General features: G+C 38.7%; 1 protein-coding gene across 1 annotated transcript in view; it reads right to left on the reverse strand.

The window, feature by feature from the left end:
* Positions 1-25,299, reverse strand: part of CUBN (cubilin) — a 141,453-nt gene that overhangs the window by 38,173 nt on the left and 77,981 nt on the right. The window contains 18 exon segments of the mRNA XM_032682519.1: positions 1,504-1,710; positions 2,554-2,725; positions 4,287-4,468; positions 5,441-5,581; positions 5,879-6,088; positions 7,866-8,044; positions 9,093-9,267; positions 10,566-10,749; positions 11,018-11,208; positions 12,083-12,229; positions 12,546-12,743; positions 13,787-13,976; positions 15,594-15,775; positions 16,752-16,957; positions 19,464-19,596; positions 19,877-20,005; positions 21,620-21,733; positions 23,986-24,102. Of these exon segments, the coding sequence (XP_032538410.1) occupies positions 1,504-1,710; positions 2,554-2,725; positions 4,287-4,468; positions 5,441-5,581; positions 5,879-6,088; positions 7,866-8,044; positions 9,093-9,267; positions 10,566-10,749; positions 11,018-11,208; positions 12,083-12,229; positions 12,546-12,743; positions 13,787-13,976; positions 15,594-15,775; positions 16,752-16,957; positions 19,464-19,596; positions 19,877-20,005; positions 21,620-21,733; positions 23,986-24,102 (3,057 nt within the window).

The raw sequence follows: 25,299 nt of genomic DNA on the forward strand, positions 1-25,299 counted from the left end.
TCCTAAGAGATTTAAAATATTTATTTTATCTATTTAGCTTAAATATTTCTCAGTGAATACATACAGTCAATTCCACTTTTTTCCTTTTTTTTCTTTGAGTACCATGACATGTATTGTATGGGTATCACAAAAGAATTTTGCACATCTTGGCTTCATCTGGGGTCTCTCAGGTAACTTATTGTTGAATTGGACCTTTCCCCAACTACACATCTGCTGTGTCAAGAGTCTTAAACAATACCTGACTGAGTTTAGTGATATTCTGCACTATTTGCATCTCAGTGCTCATTAAATGTTACTTGTCAGCATACACATATGAGTTAGGGCACTCTGCTTTTGACACAAGAGTAGTTGTGAAACTGAAGTTCCATTAGTATGGCTGAAGTGAACATTACTATTTAGATGACAAAACTGTGTAGAGCAAAATAAGACTACAATTTCTCCCCTCTCCTTTGACTGTATTACCTGGAGGCCTGAGGTTCATGATGAAGTGAGTAGTGGGAATGGATGTGTAACAAAGCAGATATATTTTATTATTTCTGTATTTGAGTTTTCTTTCTATTATTCCCCAGCTCCAGTGCATACATGGGAGAGAACTGCTAGGCTATGCAGCTATGCATGCTCTGGCTCTACAGAGGACAAACCAATGCTACACAATCAAAAGCTCTTGCTCAAGTGAATGCAAATAAGGATGTAAAGGATTCCCGCTCTCAACCTTTTCACATCTTTCAGAATTGATTTCCTGGTGAATTAGAACCTGCTCTCTCTGGGACTCACAGATACAGCCCTCAGTGAAGCAGACAGCTGAAGCTTTCATACTACGCTTGGCATCAGCTGAGTGACTTTCATATGACATTTCCAGTTGCTGTTCTTGCAGATAGCTAAAGATGCGCAAATATGCAGAGATATTATTGGTGCATTAATCCTGTGATTTTTGTTTTCCTTTTAAATGCTTCAGTCTGTATTTTGTGATGCAATCGCACAGGAAATATGGATTCCTTTCTGGAGAATCATCTTATAGACTACAAAAATGGGGTATGCAGCCCAGAGAATATGAATAATTAAAGCATTCTTTACTCCATTCCTGCTGTCCCTGGAGACATTGCAGGACCAGGGAGAGAATGGGCAGTGAACCAAATAAATTGTTTTGATCATTCTAACTTCCATCTTTCAAGGAAGATGAAGTTCATATTTTCCCTTGTAAAGAGAGAGTCAGGTTGGTATTGCAAACACCAAAATAATTTATCCTCCTAACATACCTATCCAGTTTTCTATTTTCTCCCCTGAAAGAAAAGGTGACCAAATGCATGCATCAATTGCTCTGGTAGTGAAATCTCGCTCCTGGTCATGGATGCAACATGGAAGGCATAATGTGAACACTCTCAAATGTACAGATTCTACAACAGCCATTCTCTGCAAATATATATGAACAAGAATTGGCACAAACGGAGTTGCACGACCAGAATCTTGACAGGCTTTATCCATTCTCCTGCTGAACATACAAACCTATTCGTAACTCTAGGTAGTCATACTGGCAGTTCTGGTGATGTTCCAAGTGGAAATCCTCGAAAGACATATAAATGGATGAATTATAGTGGGAAGGGTTTTCAATTATCCATTCACAGTTCAGGTTATTTGTGTAATTTTTGATGCCATCATAACCAGGAGAGGAGAAATTCCCACCTTCATGTCCCACCAGGATTCCACCACAAACTGCAGAAACAAAATACAGTTTATTAAAAAATAGTAATAATTCCTGAATGAGGTGAAATCTTGCCCCTGTTTATTCAGATCCGCTCATGTCAGAAAGCACATGTCCTGATTAGATCAAAACCTTTTCCATCTTCTTATTTTTCATAATTTACTGCTAAGTACAAGAGAATTCTTGCCTACTGTCCTAAAATTTATTGTCAAGTCTTTAAAAACACGTGTAAAGCAAAGAACAATTATGTACAGTATCAAATAAAATATTTCAACAGTACTATCAATACAACAAGCATTATTTAACATTTTGATAAAATCTCACTACAGCTTCAGTTCAGTATTGCTCAGCCCTGCTCATTAATGAATTTGAGACTCAAGAGAAAATTTTTCTGAAACACACCCTCAAGAGCAATACACTCACGCTATAGTAGGATGCTTGGGGTGGGAGTTGGAAAATCAAGTTCAAAAGACTCAAGGATGTAGTAGTAAGGCTCTGGCAGCTGCCTCCTCTCTGGAGGCTGGGCTTGCAAAAGTAGGTTAGCTGCACTATTTCACAAGCTACAATAAATTAATTACACCCATGAGTAATAAGGAAGCACTTGAATTATTCAATTTGTCTATGGCACTATGCTTTTTCGAAATTTTCATGGAATAAGGCCACTTCATACCATCTCTTACTCAAGACCAAGTACAAAACAATAGAACAGTAGGGAGAGCAGGGACTGTGATCCATATCTATTCCCATCCAGGGATGTTAGAGAAAAAAGGTATCAGAGATTTGTTATCTGTTTAGGTAATTTTTTTTATATGTGTCACCAAAGATTAACCACTTAATTCAAAAACATACACTACCTGCATCTTCACTAGATGTATATGAGACACTGAAACCTCTGGTTGCACGGGACATGTCTGTCACCAAAATGACTTTCATTGTGTTTCCAGTGGATTTCACCTCAGTGCCTGGATTTACCTCTCCACACAGCTTGGCCAGCCGGGGAGAATTCTGTCTAAGGCCATTGTAAACCTGTGGGGTCAGAGTAAACTCTTATGAGATCAATATATAGTAGTCTGATGAGCATCTCCTGTATCATTTAACAGTGTTTCACATCTTTAATATGAGGTTCATCGATGTCCCTCACAGCAGGTTAGTTCTCGAACTACTTCAAACCTTGGCACAAACTTGCATTGCCTTGAGTGGAGGAGGCCCTGAAGCAAAACATTAAAAATAACTTGCTTATTTTGATGAAACACAAACATATTCTCTCTGTCTCTTTCCTTTTTAAAAAGAGAAATTGAAATACTTTTATTGGGAAGAATACTGCAGTTTAGTTCAATATTTATATATTCAGTCACTTAATAAGATACTGATCATGTTTATTTCATTTCAAATCATTGCCTTTGTATTCTTGTTAAAGCCAACATCAGCTTTATCAAAATCTTCAACATATTGAGTGCTGGTGGGTGTTTTTGATTAATTCAAACATTTCACTTTTTGATGATCCAGAGGTATTTTTCTCAGTTTCTTTCATACAGTCCTTAGGCTAGGAGTTAATTTCCTTCTTTCTACTACTGCCTCAGCAGTGCAAGCAAGGCTGAAATGATGTTTCCCACTGAGAATTGGAATTTGTTAGAGTGTTGAATGCATAAAAGCTAGCAGGAAAAATCTTCCTTTAAGAGATCATTAATTTATAAAAAGCCAGCTCCCAATGCTTTGCCTAAAGCATCTGTGAAGGAAAACAAGGGAAACATCTACAAATCCCAAGGGATAGCTACTTCACCCCCTCCCCCTCCCCCATGCTTGTGCATGGGCTGGCTTCTGATCATCCTATAGTTAATTCCTATGTTTGCACTGCTAATCTGAACAAATGGGAAACTAAAGTCTATCTCTCATTTCTGCAATTTTATAGAGGAATCACATTTTTCAGGCATTTGTACATCTGATCAGGTTAAGGTCTAGATGCCAGGTTTGATTTTTTTTTTTCATTAAATAACCAGAAATCTAAAATAAACATGATAAAATAACCAATGTTTATCCATTTGGAGATGGAGGGTGATAAAGAGGTAGAGTTTCCTGAGATCTCCCTATCTTTCTTTCAGAATATACAAGGTCCCACCCAGTAGTAGTCATTTATTGCAATCCTTGGCTTTTTCTCTCTCTCTCTTTTTTTTTTTTCTTTTTTAATTGGCAGCAGTAAGTAACAACAGCAGTAACAACCTCCAAAGTAAAAAGAGACCTGGAACTGACTGATGAACTTTGTGTCCACAGAAAAGAGACCTTGAAAGCTTTCAAAAACCCCAGAACCTTTTTCCATAACCAATAAAGAGATAATTCCAATTATTTTTTCCAAGTCTTCCACTCCGCCTTGGCCACAATTTCAAAAATTCCACACTCTAAAACAAGCAGATGAGTTTATATCATCTACAGAGGTAACTTTCTCCCATTTATCTGTTTTCCCCAGATTAAATTATGATTTGTCTTTAAACCACATATAGACCTATAAGTGACATTTCAGCTTTATTACATCCACTAGTACTCCATAAAGGGATTAGGAAGAGCAATTTCTGCCTTTACACCCAATACTCACAGCCACATAATCTGATGAACAGCTCCAGTGGTCTTCAGTTTTCATATCATTAAAGGTTAGAGTCACACGTCGTCCTTCTTCCACTGTGATCCTCCATTCACACACTCGGTTATGTGGGTATAGGTTGGGATAGTTGGGTGAAGTAAATGTTCCAACAGGGGCAGTAAGATCCCCACCACATTCTGAAATACCCAAGTATTGGGACACTTCTTAGAGTAAAGCATTGCTTATAGAATTATAGAAAAAAAAAAAACAATAATGCAAGAAAAAGAGATCCTGAGAGGTTAATTTGATTGGCCTACCCTGTCCACATATTTATCTAAACAGCTACATTCCTGCCAGTCTTTATCACTCAGCCATAAATACAGTTGAATATTAACTGACTAAAGCAGCTCTTTTTAGTCCATTTATTAATATTGTCTTCTCTGAAGGGCTCATCCCAGGCTTCAGAAGCCCATGAGTGACACGTGGGCTTTGATGTGAAGTGATACAAGCCTCTCACTGTGGCAAGACTGACATATTTCTGCCCTTTAGATGACTGGGCAGAGCTACAAAGAATGAGCAGGGTCTTAGAGTGGGTAACAATACAATAACCTGACTGGCCACAGCCCTGGGCAACTTCCTCTACCTGACCCTGCTTGAGCAGGGGGTTGGACTACCTCATCTCCAGAGGCTCCTTCCAACCTCAGTGTTTCTGCAGTTCTGTGATTCTGCTTAAAACCTATGGGTTAAAAACTATTGATTTTAGGGAGATTTAAGAATACCACTCACCTTAGAGGGACAGAATAACATAAAGGAAAATTACAGCATTTCTCTACCTTCTTGCTCCTCAAGAGGGATGTGGGGAGGGTATGTTAGGACAACTCTAGACTAATTGCTGAAGAGAAAAGGAATGGAAGAGTATGCTTCATTGTGCAAGACCTACCACTGATGGCAACACCCATTATAGCAGGAGATTGCTTGCTTCACAAAGTTTCATCTCAACTAAGTAGTTGCCAGAGAACTCTATTCATATTTCCCCCTGAGTTTATATTTAAGAGCAAACATCACACCCCTCCAAGAAAAAGTGATCTACAATATATGCTCTATTAGTGCAATACAATCTGTGGTATATGTTGCTTCCTCAAAGTATCTTGCAACGTTACAAATCCAACCTTCAGTACTGGAATCAAAGCGCAGTCTGAAGCCTTGGGCATTGACTGATCCATCAGTGACAAACTTGACATAAGCAAAACTGTCAGAAGTGTCCACAGCATCAGGGAGAGTATTACCACAGTACCTGCCCAACAAATTTCCTGCAAAAATCACATACAGAAAGACAGTTTTATATCAATATTTTATATTTATATTTAAGGATCATTTTCTAGTTTAACTGGACAGGCAGGAACAAACCAGTAAAATCAAGTTATTGCTGGCATATAGAAGGGGGTTGTTTACCTCACTTTGTATTAGCAAGCAAGGCAGACAGAAGCAAATACTGTATACTGAAAAGGCTCACTTTGTACCCAAAGGGAAATGCTTTCAGGAACCTCTGGTGAGGTTTCATAGTAGTACTGGGGAGGGAAAGACAAACACTGAAATAATTCTCTGACCAGAAGCGTTGTATTCTCGGATCTCCACAAAGTCATTTGTGCACTCGGAGGAGTTTTGAATATCTAGGCCTTCTAGTCTGATGGTAAGATAGTGGCCCCTGGGACCCTGCAGAAACCATTCACACAGCAGGTTGTCTTGATAATGAATATCAGGATACCCTGTGCTTTCGATGATGCCAGTTTGTCCTATCACTGTCCCGCCACAGGGAGCTGCAAAAGAAAGAATATTGTTTGGTTGACTGAAGGACCTCAGAAAGATGATCATTCTCCTAGAGTTAAAGCTAAGGCACAACTGACTTGTTCCCTAACTGTGGCAATAAAACAGGAATTGCTTTCTAGTTAAAAATATTCCCTGTTCTCCAGCTAATTCAACCAGTCCTAGTTTGTTTTTTGTTGCTGTTTTTTTTTCACACACACACACATGTCCCCTGCCATTGCAAGCAACCCTTCCTCTCTGTCATATCTTTTGTAACTTGAACAAATTCGCAGTTTTCAATCTTATCTTCACCTATGTCCATATTTAGCAGAAAATCTTGCAAGGATGTATCAGACAAATTATAAAGCAATGCAGCTTGCTAAGCATGGATCTAAATTTTTTATGACTGGTAGAAGTTGACTCCTGGTATGGGCCTACAGCTATGGTCTAGACTCTTCTTTCCTGTTGTCCCTTCCTGTTCACATTCCCCTCCTTGTGATGCCTTGGTAACTGATCATTGCACAATTTGTAAAACAGCTTCAAAAGTTTCATTTTTAATTTTCTCTCTCTGAACACTCATTTCTCTGTGGTACCTGCAAACGTAAGTTTGTATTAGTAAGGCTTACAGCCAACATGTGCTTGTAGGCACATGCTGTGATTTTTCAGGTGGTCCTGTGCAGGGCCAGGAGTTGGACTTCGATGATCCTTGTGGATCCCTTCCAACCCAGGATATTCTATGATTCTATGAAACAATATTTCCAGCAGGAATTTATTGGAAGTTTTTTTACAGTGAATTCTGTGCCTGTCTGTTACAATCTTGCCATGGCAATAACAGTTGTGTTCTTACTGTCTCCTCCTCTGTGATCAGTGCTTTGTGTCAGGATGACTGGCATCCAGACAAGATTCTGTAAATCCATTAGGGTTAAATGTAAGTTGTGGCTTCATATACTAACAAGTATATATATACAGGTTCCTTCAGTTTTCATATTCAGAAATATAATAGCACACTATTTTGGCTTAAGTGCTTGAGATCTAATGCAATCAGCAAAATTCTGTGTAAAAACAATATATTCCACTGTTAATATATTTGAAAACAATATATTAACAATCCTAGACTTTCCTATATGAGTGATACTAACCTAATAGCTGTTATTCTTTGAAGATTATTAACATTATCAAAACCAAAAAAGTAGCATAGCATATTTCTCAGTCTGACCAAAGACTATTTTTTCTTTAATTTTAAAACTTTGCTAGTGCTTTCCAATCCTGTTTTTGCAGTTCGAGAGCAAATAATTTTAAAGTATTTCTCTTCCCAACTGACAAATAATACTTCTCAATTCCTTTTTCAGTCCATTATTCTGCTACCTCTGTTTGCCTAGCAGCATTGTCATTATAGTTTGATTTACATTTACATAGAGAAGCTCCTAATTTGTTCTTCTCCTGCCAGTTCTCAGCCGATCTTTGCATTCCCCTTCAGAATCCTGCTCATGAAAGTGACATTAGGTTTGCATGCAGAAAATCAAAACATGTTACACGACTTTATCCGTATTGACATTTTTTCTACTCCTCCTTTGATAATTGTCTTTGAGAAGAGGTTATCCAGTCATTGTTTTCACTGCTGCATGTCTGTGAGTACTTTCCTATTCATATTTCCCTAATTTTCACTGCTTGCTAAGTGCAGAACATGCTGACATCTGTCAGCCCACAGATCTGATTTAAACCCTATTACAAAAGTCTAACATTTGAGACCAAAATCTTCTTTAAAATCAAGAAATTGAATACAAGCATTACCAATGGAGTATTTAGCATTGAATCCCACGTGTGTGGCGCTGCTGTCAGACCTGAACCTCAGGTACATGACAGCTCCTGAGGATCTCTGCGAGCCTGGCATCAAACCTCCACACAGCTTGGCAATGACAGGGGCGGTGCTGTCAGCACCACTGCGCAGCTCTAGGTAGCTGGAAGTGCAGCTAGAAGAGAAGAGAATTTTCTGTTCAATGTATGGCAGTAAAGCTTCAAAATCATTTCAGTATGTGCACAAAGCCATGAAGCTGCAGTGAATTAGATCGGTTTCCATGCAGTGTGACCAGGACAGAATCAACAATTTCATAATCCATTGTACTATGTAATAATTGAATCAAAAGAAGTGCTAGAAGCATTGAGAAAGATTTATCTAAAACTCAGTCTATGATCAGACCAGATCTGACAAAAGCAAGTTCTGAGAAGAGATATGAACAGTACTGGCAAAGTAGTTGTGACCATCTTTAATATTTTTTATTTGCAGCGTTGAGATTCAGCTGATATTCCCTATTAAGTCTCACTGATGAGTGTTGAAATAAGGAACAACACCACAGATTAAGGGAATAAAAATTCAAATCTGGGGGTTACTTAGCTGCGCATAGAAAGACCCAAAATATCTTAACTAACAACTTTGCTTTCATAATGGTGCAGTGTCCTGGGAAACCAGAAAGGACACCTTTGGAATTGTCTATTTTTCACCATTTTTTCTGGAGGTGGTCTCACAGATGATGCTCACCTTTGCCTTATAGTGGTCCAGCCCTAACCAATGAAGTTACATCAGCTGGAAACGAGCCTTGTTTTATGCTTCAGGCAGGGTGTGCAAAATGTGCAGACCTATTGCAAACCAGCAGTCAGGCAATGGAGGGAGACAAGTGTCATGGTGGCAATCCACTGGCTTTAAATGCACCTGAGAGTCCAAATGACTGCAAAACTAAATACTGAATAGGAAAGAACTAGAGGGCACTGATTTTACAGAAAGCACCTTTCTACCATGGATGTTTCCACTTTGTCAGTTATACTAATTTCTGTTAAACACTGCAAAGTTCTAGGAACGTAAACCAGTGGCCTGATAGCTCCAGTGATCTCTCAAAAATTTCCTAGCCACATTGGATGTAAATCTAGAAGTGTTCTCTGGGAGGAATTAGAGAAAGTAACAGGGAAAGAAGAATTAGAATTAATTCTCTGAAGAAACACAGGTAAAATAATGCAGATGTATACTTTGGTGAAGGTTCAATGTAAAACTGATCTTCAAACTGCAGCTCTACTGCATGTCCATTGGGAGCAGTTATGGTCCAGACACAGTCAGCATGCGGGGGGTAATTGCTCGGATAGTTGGGGGAAGATGTATATCCACTGGGGTTGAAATCATTGATATAAATGTTCCCTCCACAAGCTGGGAAAGAAAAGATCAGCAATAAAAAAAACAACATGTAAAGGAAACGGGTGAGCCACCAAAAATATGAGTTATCACTATATTCCAACAGTTTCCTTTTGATGTCATACAGTTTCATAAAAAACAAATACATTTTATTGTTTACCATGAGAAAACATTTTAATGCAGTAGAATCCTATGTTTCTGTGCTCCTGTTTACCTATCCCTACACATTTCCAAATGTTCAGGGCCCTGAATTAAACTGCTATTAGTTCTTCCTTGGATTGCTTCTAAAACAAGCAGAAAACATATTTCTATCCCAATTCCCAAGAGCTAGAAAGCCCACAAGGCAGACCCATCAATATTTCTGTTAATTGTTCCCCACTTCTATTTTCCAAAAACTGAAATGTCTGTTTGAGAAAATAATGAATGTGTGAGGAATTCCAGTCAGAGCAAACATGAGGCTTTGTTCAGGTCCTTTATCCCACAAAAATATCTTTATTTTGACCAGAACTTTTCCATCAAAACAACACTTTATATTGTAGCAATACTGGTTTAACACAGGGCTTTAGTCAAGTTCCATAAATTGAAGTAGTAGAAATGCTATAGTAGAGCTTCATTGATTCTCCCTGTGAATCCACCAGAAGAAAGATTCTTTGGGGCAGCAGGGAAAATAAGCAAAAATCAAGCACTTAAAAATTTGATAGATGGGTCACCTTAGTTGTGTTTAGATACACTATTTAACAGTGTATCTAAACACGTGTCCTCAGTGGTGTGTGTCATGAATACAGTGGAATAACTGCAAATGCCTAGGTCCTGATTTACTCCTGGGACCTGAGTCTCCATTTTTTTCATTCTTTCAAAAAAGTTAGGTCTGGCAAGTAATGTTATTTTCTCAGCTGGGAATAAAACCTGTGAGAAGTGTTGTCACCTTTCTAGACATACTAGCCTGAATAATTCCTAACATAATTTAGCAGTTGCACTGCATATACTATATGTTCAAAATAATGTTCTTGTTTCCAGGGGTTTTTTCTTTTCCTGCGTGAATTTTTAATGCCTCTTCCTAACTATAGATGTTATTTCCCTACTAAAGTGTTTCCATTTTTTTTTAAACTTTAATATCTCCAGGTTCTGTGACCTGACTTTCCTTAAAAAGGAGAAATTTGAGTGTCAGATCAGAAGTTATGCCCTACAGGACATTTTTGCAGATATATGATTTTACCAGGGTTGGGACTTTTAACAAGAACTTCCTTTAAGAGGACAAACTCCAAGTTACATATATATGAGTGGCAGAATTCAGGCTTATTACCTAGACTTACCTAGACTCTTAGCTTCATATATCAGTTTGAATCCTTGACCCTCATTCCTGCTGTCAGAAACGAAGTGGACAAGCAGCTGATTGTCTGTGGTGTACATGGTTGAGATGGGGTTGCTTCCACAAAACCGTCCATTCCCTCTTGCAGACACCAAAGGTGGAGCAGCATTATCTAACCCATTCTTCAGCTAGAAGAGAAATTGCTAACGTCACTTCAAAACAAAACAGCCCTGGAATGAGCACACTCCATCTGAGTTCTTCCAGGCACAGGGGAAATTAATAACCTAGTGATTAGTTAATGCACAGCAATAAATAAGAGAGAGAGAGAACAAGAGAAATAATATCTGTGGTATTTGCCTTTGGTGTTTGCATGCTGTGACACCCTGACACTGAAATCTGTAAGATTCAGTAGCTTTTATAGCTTTGAGGATTGGGTGACTGAGTCAATAACCTCACCTCTATGTAATCTCCAAGGCTGCAGGAAGTATCCTCACTCTTAACCTGGAAAGGCTGTTCAAAATGAACAGCAATGATAAATCCAGCGGTTACCACTACATGCCAGGAACAATTCAGATTAGGAGCATAGTCTTGAGGGTAGTTGGGGGATGCTATCACACCCCTGCTCGTGTGCAAATAGCCTCCACAACCTGAGAAAAACGAGTTGAAGTAAAGAGAAAAATATTAGTGTCAACCATTCACCTAACCACTTAGAGAAAACCCCTGTCTACTAAAAGATGTGACAGGCAAAAAAAATGTTGAAACAAGTGTATGAAGAGTTGAGGGGTATAGAGCAAGGCACACGATGAATGATGTCCCAAAATACAAGCCAGTAGATTGCAAGATGACACACACCAAAACTCCTGACAGTGAGACTCAGTTCTCAGACTTAGCAGATGAGTAAGCAGGCAGCCATGTCAAGGACCTCCCATGGCATGAGCATATCATTACGCTGTCTGAGGACATTGCTTCTAGCCATGGACCAAACCACTGCCACCTACTCCAGCTGCCAGTCAGATAAACTTCGCTGACTCACTGTTGTCCTAACACCTTCCTTGGTGACCCAGCCCACTCAGGAATCTGTTATCATTCCTGGGTGCATGTGGGAGGACTGTCACTGGAAATTGCTGACAGTCCTGATAGAACTTAAACAGCTTTCTGCATCTGTCTCTTTATATTTTGTGTCTATGCTTTGAATCATTTATTTCCCTCTCTTAGCTGGGCATTCTTTCACTCTTAGCTGAGCTGTTAGAAGCTTAGGCATACACTTTTCTTCCTTCTGAAAGGTGACTGGTCTGGTTGAATCATGCTTTGTTGCATTATATTGCTGTGAAAATAACAAATTTTACCTTTGCAGAGCCAGATGTTTATTAATAAATATTCATGAGATGCAAATAATTGGGGTGTGTGATTAATTAGATAGATTGTAGACAACTGTTAACAATGCCAGGGTCTTTTCTTTTCTTACCCCATTGTTAGCAGCAAGGCAGGCATTTATCTGGGGATAAGAGAAGCATATCTTACTTTTTTGGTAAGAGGCATTAAACCCAGCTCCAGTGACACTTGCATCTGACATGAAGTGGATGAACATTGCCTCTCCAGTTGATCTTATTGGCCCAGGAGGTTCTCGTCCACAGAGAGTAGCCAGCACTGGGGAAAGACTCGTGTCTCCTGAGACCAGAAGAATACATGAGTGATAAAACTAAATCAGTTCACATTTGCCTGCTTGTTGCTGTGTCTCACATCTTCTTTCAGGAAGATGCTTTTTAAGACCTTTAATCCCTTACAGACTAAGAAATATTTTTATAGACTACCAAATATTTTTCTTCACTTTGCTAATTTTGTATTAACTACCAGAATGTCTCAGAATCAAGGAAGAGTACTGACTGAGAGCATGTTCCCATTGCCACCTAGATTGCTTAAGCAGCTATTGGGACCTTGGATCTGTACTGCATGCTGTCAAGGTAGGGCAATGTTGGCTACTCACCATCTTTGATAATAAGTTTGTCATAGTTGCATGAGCTGTGAGATTCTATGTCTAGTGCCAGGATATTGAATTCCACGGTGGATCCTGGAGCTCTGATAAGCCACACACAGTCAGCAAGATTTCTGTAATTCATGGGCCAGCCCGGTGAGAAGAGGAATGAAGGTGTTTCTTCAGTTGTTACAGTCCCTCCACATGCACCTGTCATGTACAAGAAGACAAAAATGAAAACATCCTCTTTTTAAACTGAACTCTCCCCTCATATAAGATGACAGTCCTATAATTAAGCATAATGAGGGCACAGTGATGATGTGTGTAGTCACGGTAATGCAGGAATTCTTCAACTTCAGTTTGGAATAGGGAGTATAAAACCCGAAAATCCTGATCTGTAAGGATGTTCCTGTGCTACCTGGTGCAGCAATGATGTGACCTTTTTCACCACGAATACCTAACAAATGACCTAAGAGTATCTACCACAGCTTAACACAGGTTGTGTATCAGAAAGGAATGGTGCATACATAACCAATAATACAGAAACAATTTAGACCCTCTTGAAATGGAAGTATTCTTTTTTCTCCACTAATTATGTCTCAGCTATACGCTTAGATCACGATGAAGCTGATCAAAGTCATTGCTGGGCTCAGTGCTCTCCCAGCAGTTATATCCCTTACATACTGCTACTATAGTGCAGAGCCCCAGGAATCTGTAGTACCTCTGTCCCCAGAAATCTGCCTTCAGATTTAGAAAGAAGACATTAACTTTTACTTGTTGCACTTGCTCAGAGAAAATCATTGGCACAAGAAGCATATTTCATCTCCTTCCAGGAGCTTTTTGTCAGAGGTACCTGATGATACTGAGCATATTCTTTTTATTTATGAATATGAGATGTATTATAGTGAAAGGTTTCATATCACAATGGCCAGTGATTTAAGAATGGTATTTCAAGAGGGATAATTTTTCATGAAAGAATATAAAATTTTTAGATTTAATGAAATACCCGTGTAAAGAAAAATGACCGTCCAGCAACATGCTTATTTTAGAACGCTGTAAACTAGTATATCTGAGAGTCCCTGGAAATTGTTTTAAAAAGCTATTAAAATGTCTAATTAAAATGTCACTGAATCTTTCCCTTGCTAATAGTAGGGCTTTCTCTTGTGGAGAAATTGGTTTGGAGTTCTTTAAGTACAGCTGAGTGTATCATGGGCTAGTATCGCTTTGAACTGTGCAACCCACTGATAACCCACCTCTAGCAATGGTGTGTGTAACAGCAGAAGCATCCACTGCATACCACTCCAAAAGAAAGCCTTTTCCAGTCACAGATGAATCTGACTGGAACTGGATTGTCATCGAACTGCCAGAGGATGCAAAAGAAGCAGGGTCTGCACCACAGTATGTTGCAATGGGACGAGAATGAACAGTGGGCCCATCATACACCTGCAGAAAGAAGGAGAACAGTGCTGTTCCTCATACAGCCAGGATGTATTTATCTGCCCCATAGCCATCAAGTCTCCAAGGAGAAAATTACCCTGTTCAAATGAGTGAGAGATCTTTCAGCAAATATCAGGTAGAGAGAAACCTCTCTTACAAAAATGGAACAAAATCTCCCTTTCCATTAGATGCTGTTAAATGTGAAGCTTTCACAGAAGAAGAATTTGAATGGAAGTCATAAAATTCAGCTCATTCTTCATCACAGGGCAGCTCTTTGGGGACATAGACTGGCATCCCACATTAAAAAAAGCGCACAGGTACAATTTTGTTACTCGAAGGGGAAAAAAAGCCATGAGATGAAGGGAAAAAGGCATTACTTTTCTTTTTTTTCTTTCCTTTTTTTTTTTTTTCCCCTGAGGAACATATATATTTTGAATTCTATCAAATAAATATGCAAATATACTTTTTTCATTTTATCTATTTATAAGCCAAAATCTTGGCTGGTGAAAAGGTGCTTGTCCTCTGCCACCTTTCAAACCTATTTGTGTCTATGTTGTCTCCTATCCAGTAGAAATGTCCAGTACAAAAAGCTAGAAAATATTAAATAAACATTACTATTAAATTGAAGATCTGATCCTTGAGTCAGGTTAAAGGCCAGGCTGATTTACACTCACGGAATGTCTAGCTGATTTAAGAAACTCATTTTGCTTTCAGAGGGACAAAGAAAGGTTGGCTGAGTTAGAAGAAAAAAAAACTGTTAAAATATGACACGAGATGGAGCAAAAAGTACTTTTTGAATTAATATTACACTCAAATATCAGTAAATTAATAATGAATTGAATATGTTGAACTAGTATGAAATTTCTCAAATATAAAAGGATAATTGGTGAATCAACTGCTTAAAAAAAAGACAAAGCCAAGAAGAGCTTTACCTTATTTATGTTTAGCTAAGTTCAGAAAGAAGCTTTTGCCTCTGTTGTTCCATTTTGCTTAGCACCATGTTTGCTGTATTGAAGATGTCCCTGCTTATTGCAGGGGGATTTGGTCTAGATGACCTATAAAATGTCCCTTCCAACTCAAACTATTCCATGATTCCATGATTCTATTTTTTAGCCTGGTATAAAGGCTAGATTATATTACAGGAGGGTACAGAAAAACAATCAAACTGGAAGAAAGAGGCACCTTTCTACTGCCAGCAGCAAGATTACTGATGCAGAGAGCAAAGAAGGTGCAAGTAAAGGATTGTTCCTTTTAGGATTTAGAAATAACTTAATTTTTAGAAGCACTGAGATGATATTATCACTGTTGTCCTCAACTGAACCAGCACAGAGCAAAGCCCAGTCTGGTATCTGACCTGAAATTCTTGAGTATTAATATTGTACCATTAATATTGTACCATTCTGGGCTTATTTTTAGAAAGTTTCAAACTCACAGATTGGAAATATCTGTTAGGGAGCCAAAGAGTATGTAATCCTTCCTCCAACTATTAATTATTGTAAAGACAACATAGCAAAAGCAATAAGCCACACCAGATCCTCAGAAATTCTTCCTCTTGTAGGTTTCTCTATTCAAGATTTTTATCAAAGTTAATTGAAATAAAATAACTTCTCACAGTGAAATCACCTTTAGCTTGTCATACTGGCAGCTGTGATGATTTTCGATATCCATCTGCAGGATCCGGCCATGGATAACTTGTGAACCATTAACACTTATTCGCCACTGGTAATTGGAATTGTGAGGGTAACTTCTGGGCCACTGTGGTGAAGCTATTTGCCCTCTGTCTCCTACGATGTCATTTCCATACACTGAAAAACAAGAAGGAGATATCTAATGATTCCATTTCACATAGATTAAAAGAAGCATTGGGGCCCATCTGACTTAATTTACTTAGAACTAGACAGTGCTGCAAGGCATAGACTTATGTCTCAGACAGTCCTAGGACACACATCTAATTATTTTCTTGTTTTGAGGGATGCAGTGTGCCCTTATCTGAAGGAAATTCCCCATTTGATGCCCTGTGGGTCTACATGTAGGAGAGGTGAAAAGATGGCATGTCTAAACTCCTCCCTGACTCTGCCTACTTGATGTTCATTTCTTCCTAAATAATATCCTAATTCTTCCTAAATAATATCCTAATAAATAATAATTTGTTTTTAAAATGCCTTTGTGTGTTCTGGTGAAAAACAGTTCTGATTTCATTGAGGTCTAAACTATTGACACTTCGTTTTCAAAATGAGTAGTTAAACTCTCAATACAAGGAAAATTTTTAGAAGTTTAGCTTGCATAATCAGAATGGCTGTGGATGTTTCACTTCAGCAATCTGTTCATGTAGCAAGTTGGACTGATGTTGGCAATAGTGCCTTGAAATTTTGGAACTATAAATTGGCATCATTTCCTTTTCTTCTAATTCCGGTCCCTGCTAGATGGCATCTGGACCCAAATCAGAAGATAGACACTGTCATACTCAAACAGCAAAATGGAAAGATGGGAAAGAAATGATTTTCTCCCCATTTGTCAATTGCCTGATAAATGGCACTTAATATACTCACAAAATTACTCAGTATACTTAACATACACACAAGTTCTGTTCTGGCATGTTTCAGAGCATCCCTTTACATTCAGTAGGTATTTTACAAAATATTTTTAAAGTGAATTTACAGACCTTTTGACATCAGCAAACATTTTGTAACAGACTTTATAGAGTCAAACTATGACTTTTTTGAATAATTTTGGAAGTATTATGAAAGAACAATAGTTTTCAATTAAATAACATCTACTTACAGTGAGAGAATGTGGCCCTGAAGCCAACATCAGTGCCTTCACTGTCCGAGACAAATTTGACCCACAGGACGTGTCCAACAGTAGATGTATAATTTGAAGGCAAGGAGTTCCCACAGAATCGTCCTGACAGTGTGCCTGTATCATTCCCTTCACGAATCTCCAGGTAATCTTTGGTGCAGCCATCGCTATATTCCACCTGAAATGCTCTGTTTCAATAGCAGGAGAAGAGCATTAGCATGCATATGACTGGCACATACTTCAGAGTGTGCCCTGCCAGGCCACTAATCCCCCTGTAGCTGGTACCCTACTGTAAGAGTTGAAAGGAGGGCAGCAATAAAACCTGCATCACCTGCCAAGGCCACCAATACAGGGTTCTCTCTTTCCTAGCCCCTTATTTTATGACAGAGCTTCAGTTTGCAAAGTTACAAATTTTAAAGAGTTCTCAAAACCTAGTAATATTTCTTGGTTCTCTAAGAACAACCATGAAACACAGTAAGATCAGATTTTTAATATAAGCTCAGGTTAGACTGTTTACTGAGTGTCAGGTGCAAAGAATATTTTGGCCTTACAAATCAGTTTGCAGCCCCTTCATATGTGTATTACTTCAGTACACTCTGTGAGAATACAATTGTTGGAGGCCTAGATTAATTTGTAGTTGACACCTCAGAACTCAGAAATCCCTTAGTAGTTTCTCCAGAATGATAAAATATTAATGTTTCTCTAGTGTCTCTGAGTTTCACATATTTGGGTGTGCAACATAATGAAAAGGATTGTTATGAACTCTTCCAAACTACTTTTTACTATAGAACAGGAATGGGATTTAGTATTCAAATTATAAATACTCAATTATTGCACCAAGCTGAATGCTAAATATATTCTAAAAATCATTATCTGTTATTCTAAGTGAAATGCTTTTATTCAATCCAACATGTTTTTCAGAAGCAGGCTATGAATATATGACAAAGATTTCAGAGAGTGCCTCTTATAACCAATGCCTTCAGCCCTGAATATAGCCATATGTGTTCAGCATACATATGCTGTGAAATTGTTCCAACCACTCATCTGGATATACTTCAGAACAATCTAAAGCTAACCCTCACATTGCGAGACAGGCATTTCTGTTCAGACTGAGCTGAAGAAAATTAATGCCTCATGGCAACAAAACTTTATAACCTCCTAATATTAAATAAAATAAATAGTACTTTCTAACACAATTACTCTATGCTTTCCAGTATTTTCAGCTTGCCTTTCAGCTATGTGAAACTGAAGAAAAAGAGTTTACATCTCTTCAGTGTCACTTTATATAAGTGAATGTATGTTCTGCTGAAGGTTTCTGCTTCATATTAGAATTTCTGGTTTGTTTCTGAAAAGCTGTTATTCATTATTTTTTAGCATTTTGAAAAATACTTTCAGGCTTTTGGAAAACATTTTGGAAAATGTTTTCAGGCTGCAGTACTTTTTCTCTGCTTCAGTGAGTAAAGGAGGACTAGAATGTCCTTTTATTGCATTAGTGAATCAGCACATGTCTAACAAGTTGTACTGTATGCAGGTAGTGTGTTACTGAGAAAATGTTCCTTTTGTCCTGATTAACTGCAAATGGAGGTTTCAGAGTTAGTTTTCTTTTCTTGCTCATTCTTGGTAAGCTTTGCAAAAGGCTAGTGCTGTCTTTCTTGGCAGCAGCCACTGTTTGATGCCCGGAAACAGAGAGGCTCAGAAATCCACCTCATGGGTGAAGAACAACCTAATAGTCCTGTTAAATGACTCCACATTATTCTGTAGGTCACACATGACTTTCCTGTCAGAATCTTCAAAGGAAAACTAGTTTGCTGAAGGGAAAACATATTTTCTTGGCTTCTGTTGTACCTCCACTGCTTTAACTGATGGAGAAATTTTGAAGACTTTTATTATCAATTTTAGAATCATAAAGTAGAATCATAGAATGGTTTGGGTTGGAAGAGACCATAAAGATCAACTAGTTCCAAATCCCTGCCATGGACAGAGACACCTCCCACTAGACTAGTTGCTGAGAGCCCCATCCAACCTAGCCTTGAGCACTGTCAGGATTGGGGCATTCACAGCTTCTCTGGGCAACCTTTTTCAGTGCCTCACAGCAAAAAATTTCTTCCTAACATCTAATCTAAATCTACTTTCTTTCAGTTTGAAGCCATTGCCCCTTGTTCTGTCACTACAGTTCTTGATGAAGCATCCCTCTCCAGTTTCCCTGTATTGAATTTCACGAGGTTTGCATCACCCCACCTCTCAAGCCTGTCAAGGTTCCTCTGGAAGGCATAACCCTACAATCTGTGGAGCATCTAGGCTCTTTATATTACTCAGCTATATAATAAACACTACAATGAATCTGGTAGTAAGGAAATAGTAGGAGTTTCCTTTGTAAAGAAAAGGCAGAGCAATGCTAAATTTCCTCTTCTTGTTTATAAGTGAGTGAGAACTGGCTTCTTCAGCATCCCATCCTGCTCAAATAATAAACCACCTATTTACATAACACTGTATATGCCTTAATATAAGCAATGACTAAGACAGGGAAACACTGATTGCAAACTGCCACTAACCCCTACTGTGTTCTCTTCCCAAGTTACTCTAAAAACATGTTTCTGCTTTATCATCTGGTAATTACACTTCCAAATAAACACAGAGCATCCTTCCTTCAGGTCTGTTAAAGGGCTGAATAATAAGCCCTGGCAAGGCATTTACATGAAGGACAGCTGGAGCCGGTTGCCAGGGGAGCTGAGAATTGTCCAGACACACTCGCTGTTGGGCGGATATGGCTCAGGATAGCCAGGGCTGTTGAAAGATCCTCTGTCCATGTGGAAAGTACCCCCACAGGCTGCAAAAAGAAAGAGACAGCAGAGACTTGGAAAAGATGGCATAAAAAAAAAAAACAAACAGTAAAAAGCCTTGATAGAGCCAGAGCATTTGCTAATAAAGAAAGCATTTCTCCTTGTCTCTTTGTTCTTCAGCTTGTTGATATACTTGCTGAGACCTTGGCCAAAAAGGGGAAGGGCAATGGGGGGGTTTAAAAAACGGAATGTCAGAAAGACAAAGAGGTAAAGGATCTGCTCTTTTTCTTAAAAGTCAGAGGCATAAGGGCTGTTATATGGACTTACATGATGATGATGCAGAATAGGTGGCATGGAAGCCCCTGGCAGTAACGTCGTTGTTGGAGATGAAGTTCACTACCAAAGCATTACCAAAAGAAGTGATAGGATGTGGTATAGTAGTGCCACAGTAACGGCCTGAAAGAGAACAAGCAGAGAGAGAAAAAAAGGAGTAATTACAGCATGTAATTACAGCATGTAATTACTACTGTAAATTTAATATTTGGAGTTAATGCTGACAACAGGAGTAACATTTGTTGCTTACAATTGCAGTTCCCAATTCAATCTACATAAAAATGAAATACTCTTTTTCATTTGCACGGAACTCAACTCTGGTGGCAATTTTTTTTTAGCAGAGGAAGGACCTCCTGCACTCCAGACATCCTAGTCACTATCTGTTCTGTCACTGAGCTCCTTTGTGTTCCCTCTAGCCAGAAATTACAGCCTAATCGGAAAAAAAAACCAACCAAAACCAACCAAACCCACCAAACATATCTGACAGCAGTTTCCATTTCACTCAGTTGGTTTCTGATGAAAAAAAACAAGTGAAAAATAACAGATCAGTTCTCCTGTAATGGATTGTAGCAATGGGGATTAGGAATAGGAATCATGATCTAGCAAAAAGGCATCTGACAGCAAAAAGTAACAGAATCATAGAATAGTTTGGGTTGGAAGGGACTTTTAAAGGTCATCAAGTCCAGCCCTCCTGCAATGAGTAGGGATATCTTTAACTAGATTAGCCTGCTCAGAGCCTCGTCCAACCTGACCTTGAATGTTTCGAGGAATGAGGCATCTACCACCTCTCTGGGAAATCTGTTCCAGCATGTCACCACCCTCCTTGTAAAAAAATTTTTCCTTATATTTAGTTTAAATCTACCCTCTTTTAGTTTAAAAGCATTACCCCTTGTCCAATCACAATAGGCCCTGCTAAAAAGTTTTTCCTCATCTATCTTAGATGTCCCCTTTAAGTATTGAAAAGTCCTTTAGCTAATGAAAGCCAAGGATAGACTAAAAATTAATTCTCTTCTTAGTTAAAAAATATTTAAATTGAGTGCAGCTCTACCCTCATAGAGGCATATACAAAAGTAGATAAAGGAGAACAGAATCAGACAGAGATATTCTGAATTTTCCAGAAAGAAATTTGAGGCAACCCTGGATGTGCAAGGAGAGTCAGGACCACCCTTTGTCTGGGGGTCTCTCATGGCTTCCTGGCAGCACAGGCAATGAATTTTGCTGCTCCAGGTTGCTCCTGCCACTTGCTGGTGATGGCTCTGAACAGATGTGTCAGAAGCAAGCTGCAAAAAAAGTCAGGAAAGAGCAGAAAAATCAGGCTTTCCAGGGCTTGAGGAAAAACCATTTTCTGCTCCCAGAAATCTGCAGCTTTCTTGACATATATTTAGCATGAACTGTGCTTATGAGTGTGGGTTACGTTGTGTTTTCTATAGTTAACTTGGAATTCAGTTTAAACTGAATTGCTTGGTTCCCAATATTGTTCAGCTGAAGAGGAAGGAAAAGGCAGCTGGAGTCAACCCCAAACTGCAGGTGAGTAGAAATACAGCCAGAGCCTGGGAGGACTGTGCCATTCATACTGAAAACTTATCCTCCATTCTTCGTTTTCTCTGACCAGAGTGGCCAAGGAGCTTCTGTTATCAGAGAAAATCCATGAAGCAGGAGGCCACACACAGAAAACCTTCTCCTGCTTACCTTGGGTGTAGTTCTACATATGAAATACACAAGGCAAAGGTACAATACCTTGCAGAGGAGCCTCGTAGTTATCCCCATCCAAAATCTCCACAAAATCTGTTGTACAGTTTCGTCTATTGTTTTCAATATCGAAGTCAACGAAAGAGAGGGTGACGTGGTTGACTGGCGAAAGAGTAAAAGCTTAGAAGTTGTAATTTCACAGAGAAATAATTACATGTAAACACATGTATCATCTTTTCTTTTTTCCCTTCAGATCAATCAGTCCCCATAAAGCATAACATCTGAAGTAGTTTTTTCCACAATATGTTGAATGAATTTGACGGAAGTGTATTAACCTTTACTGCAAAGGTCCTGGTAAATCATTTCACCTTTCAGTACCTTCTAGTACAGACAACATTAGAGGCATAGGATTTAACATATACACATGAATGTAAGTTTCCTGGTATCTGAACAGCTTCATTATATACTGAAAGCATCAGCAAAGAAAACATGGGAAATCTACACATGTTCAGAAACAAAACTTATTTCTACACATCCATGACCTTCTGTCCCTTTGTGATCTATACCATAGATCTGGACAAAATGTGAACTGTCTCTGCCCTGCTCCAGGCTTAGAAAGAGACAGTTCTTTCATTGTATTGTAACATTCCATATTCATCAATTGGACTGGTCAAAGGATCATTAACTACCCTCAGCTATACTTGTACAGAATTGGATTTTCCACACTCTTGGACTGCAGGCTACATTCTGAAAAAGAGAATTTCTGACTCAGGGTATTTTTGACCCTCATTTGGCTCTTGCTTGCCTGATATGAACAAAGGTAATCACAACTGGCAGAAGAGAAGCTGTCTCACAGACACCAGTCTGTGACAGTAGTTAGTCCTGGCCTTAGAGCTCCTATGCAGTTTGAGTGGGTCAGAAGGAGTCTCACAATTTAGGTGACAACTAAGTTTTCTCCCACATTGACCAAGCTGAATTTGACACAAATATTTTGCTTCTCACCAGGCCACACTTAATTGGCAAGAATAAGCTGCAGTGACAGACACGGACCCTGGTGCTGCATCCAGCAGGGTGCCGCTGACTGGAATTCAGCTGCATACGCATGTTCCGCGCTCTTTTGTGTCCTGTCTGGTCAATCAATTACAGCTATCAATGCCAGTCCTCAGGATACAGAGCAAAAAGGAAAAACACAGTGGGTGGCCAGGGCAGGAGACTCGTTGGCCTTCTCGGTAAAAGCAGAGCAGGAGCTCTGCTGTGTCTTGCCATTGGCTAAATCTATTGTATATGGTTATGCAACGCAATGTATGTGCGCTGTTTGTGTCTGTAGTGCTGTGGGACAGCAAAATGAAGCCACGTGTAGCTCTAACACGTGACATGTGGTGGTCCTGGTGGTAAGTGGAGAAAGTTACTACATCTTCTACAGCATTTTTCTGGTCTTTCATATTGATGTAATTCAGGAGACAACAGTTATGTATGAGTTTTCAACCTTGTCCAGGAAAAGACTGTCTTTAGAAATAAACGTTGTATAGATGAGGAGCTTTGATGACATCCATTTCACGTATCTGTATATAAAACTATGCTAAATAAAAAAGGTATTTTTTTGTCTCCTGTTTTGTGTTTTGGTGTTTTCTTTGTCAAATTGATTGTCATTTTATAAATTAGCAAAATAAGCTTATAAATGTGATTGGAACATTCTACATTTTTAACAACTCTGGCTAAATATGCACAACTGAAGTAGAATAGTTCCTATTAAAAATACAGATACCATGATACTATTATAGGATTTAACATATAAACATTTTTTTTTTTGGAATCTTATAAACGTAAAGGTAATAGTGGGTATTAAAGGTAATACCAGTATCTGATGAAAAATATTTGGTCTTTTATGATCAATCACAAATCTGTGTAAAATTAGGAATAGCTGAGAGTGTATCTATGCACATAAGACTGGCTTATTTATATAGTTTTGGTTACATTTGAAACTGAAATTCTTCTGTACCTTTTCTCATTATTTAATCTTTTTTTTTTATGTTAACAGCACAGATTTCACGTAACACAACTCTAGTCTGAAAAATCCAGACCAAAATAAGGTCAGCTTTACTTATATATAAACCCTTAGATTTTCTCATAGATGAATCCAACTCCACATAGTATTCAACACCTCATTTATAACTGTAACACTTGGGTCACAGTGAATGGGCTAAGATGACAAAATTGTAAACTGTTTTCCTCACTGTGCACTAAATCTTTTACAGTGAAGTCTGATTTGTGACAGATTAGGAAAGCCACTCTCTCCAACTACCAGGATGCAGGACTTCCTAAAGAAATAAAGGAGGAATTTTGCATTGTTATTACAGAAAAGAAGATGAGGATGTTAGTCATCCCAGCTAACTATAAAAGATGTTTTTACTTACATGGTTCCTGAGCCTGAATAATCCAGCTGCAGTTCTGATTGTTTGGGTATTTGGCAGGATACAGAGGAGAGGAAATTGCTGCCCCAACTGAATCTGACTCTATGAAACTTCCGCACGCTTTAGAATAAAACACATAGATCATATACACACATAAATATTTACATATACAAATCACCTTTCTTAGATTCTGCAGTGCAAATGAATGCACAAACTGTAACCTGGTATATCAATGTGAAATGAGGATAAAATTCACAACAGTAATTTATCAGAAGAAGAGACTTAAGGATTAACTCCCAGCTGGATCCATAGCCATGCTGTACCAGCCTGACCATCTGAGAGAAGCCAGAGTGACTTGAGAATAGACCTGATAATTTTCATCTACTCATAGCACGGAAGAGCAATCTTGGGGCCAAAATAACTTGATTTCAGGGTAGTGCAATACACCCATTTCACTGGTCATTTGCCTGTGTTGGACACTAGGAAGAAAAAATCATGAGTAACTCTCCACAACCTTCCAACACCCAAGGATGGCACCACATTGCACTGGCAGGATCCTCTTGTGAGCTTTGTCAGCAAAGCTGCAATTGTGTGAAGTGTAGCACGTGTGCAAGAGCGTGGTTGACTGCATAACTTTGGTTGACAGTGCTGAGTGCTGCTAAGCCTCACCTCTAAGCATAGTGGCTCATTATAAAGTCCCCAGGTCTAAGTTTAACACATGACTACTTTAAACAGCAGGGTGAGGAGGTAGGTACCAAAGAGTCGGATTCACTTATTGTGCTGTGTTGTCTAAAATACCCAACAGGAGATGGGTTTTAACAGGATTTTCTCAGGAAGAGGGTTGCCAACATCCTAGGCAGGGAGCACTTGCTCACCAGGCATGGTCTGTGCAGGACTGAATCCAGCAAACGTATTCTGAGAAAGTTTAACAGATTAGGCTCTCACAGCTGTTAGTCAGAAATGCTTAATTAGGTATCTAACTAGTACCTCAATAACTGGGGTTTCTGAGATTTTTATTGATGCAAGTTCCTCCTTTTCTTTATCATTTTTCACAATATTTTCAAAGAAAGAAACATTTCTGGGAAAACTACTAATTTATAGTGAAAAGAATCTTGAGAAGTAAATTATTTTCTCCACAAATCTAAATGGCTGTTTCTTGCAGAAAAAATGTTTACCAAATTATTGTGAAAAAAAATGAAAGAAAATCACCAGTTGTCAAATAGTATGTAATTTTATGAAAAATTCTGCCCAGCTGGTGTCATTTTTCATTAAAAAGGAAACCATGTAAAACACCAATTAGTCCTCCACAAATTGGGT

This window comes from Chiroxiphia lanceolata, chromosome 1, assembly GCF_009829145.1.
Source record: "Chiroxiphia lanceolata isolate bChiLan1 chromosome 1, bChiLan1.pri, whole genome shotgun sequence".
NCBI classification, from domain to species: Eukaryota; Metazoa; Chordata; class Aves; order Passeriformes; family Pipridae; genus Chiroxiphia; species Chiroxiphia lanceolata.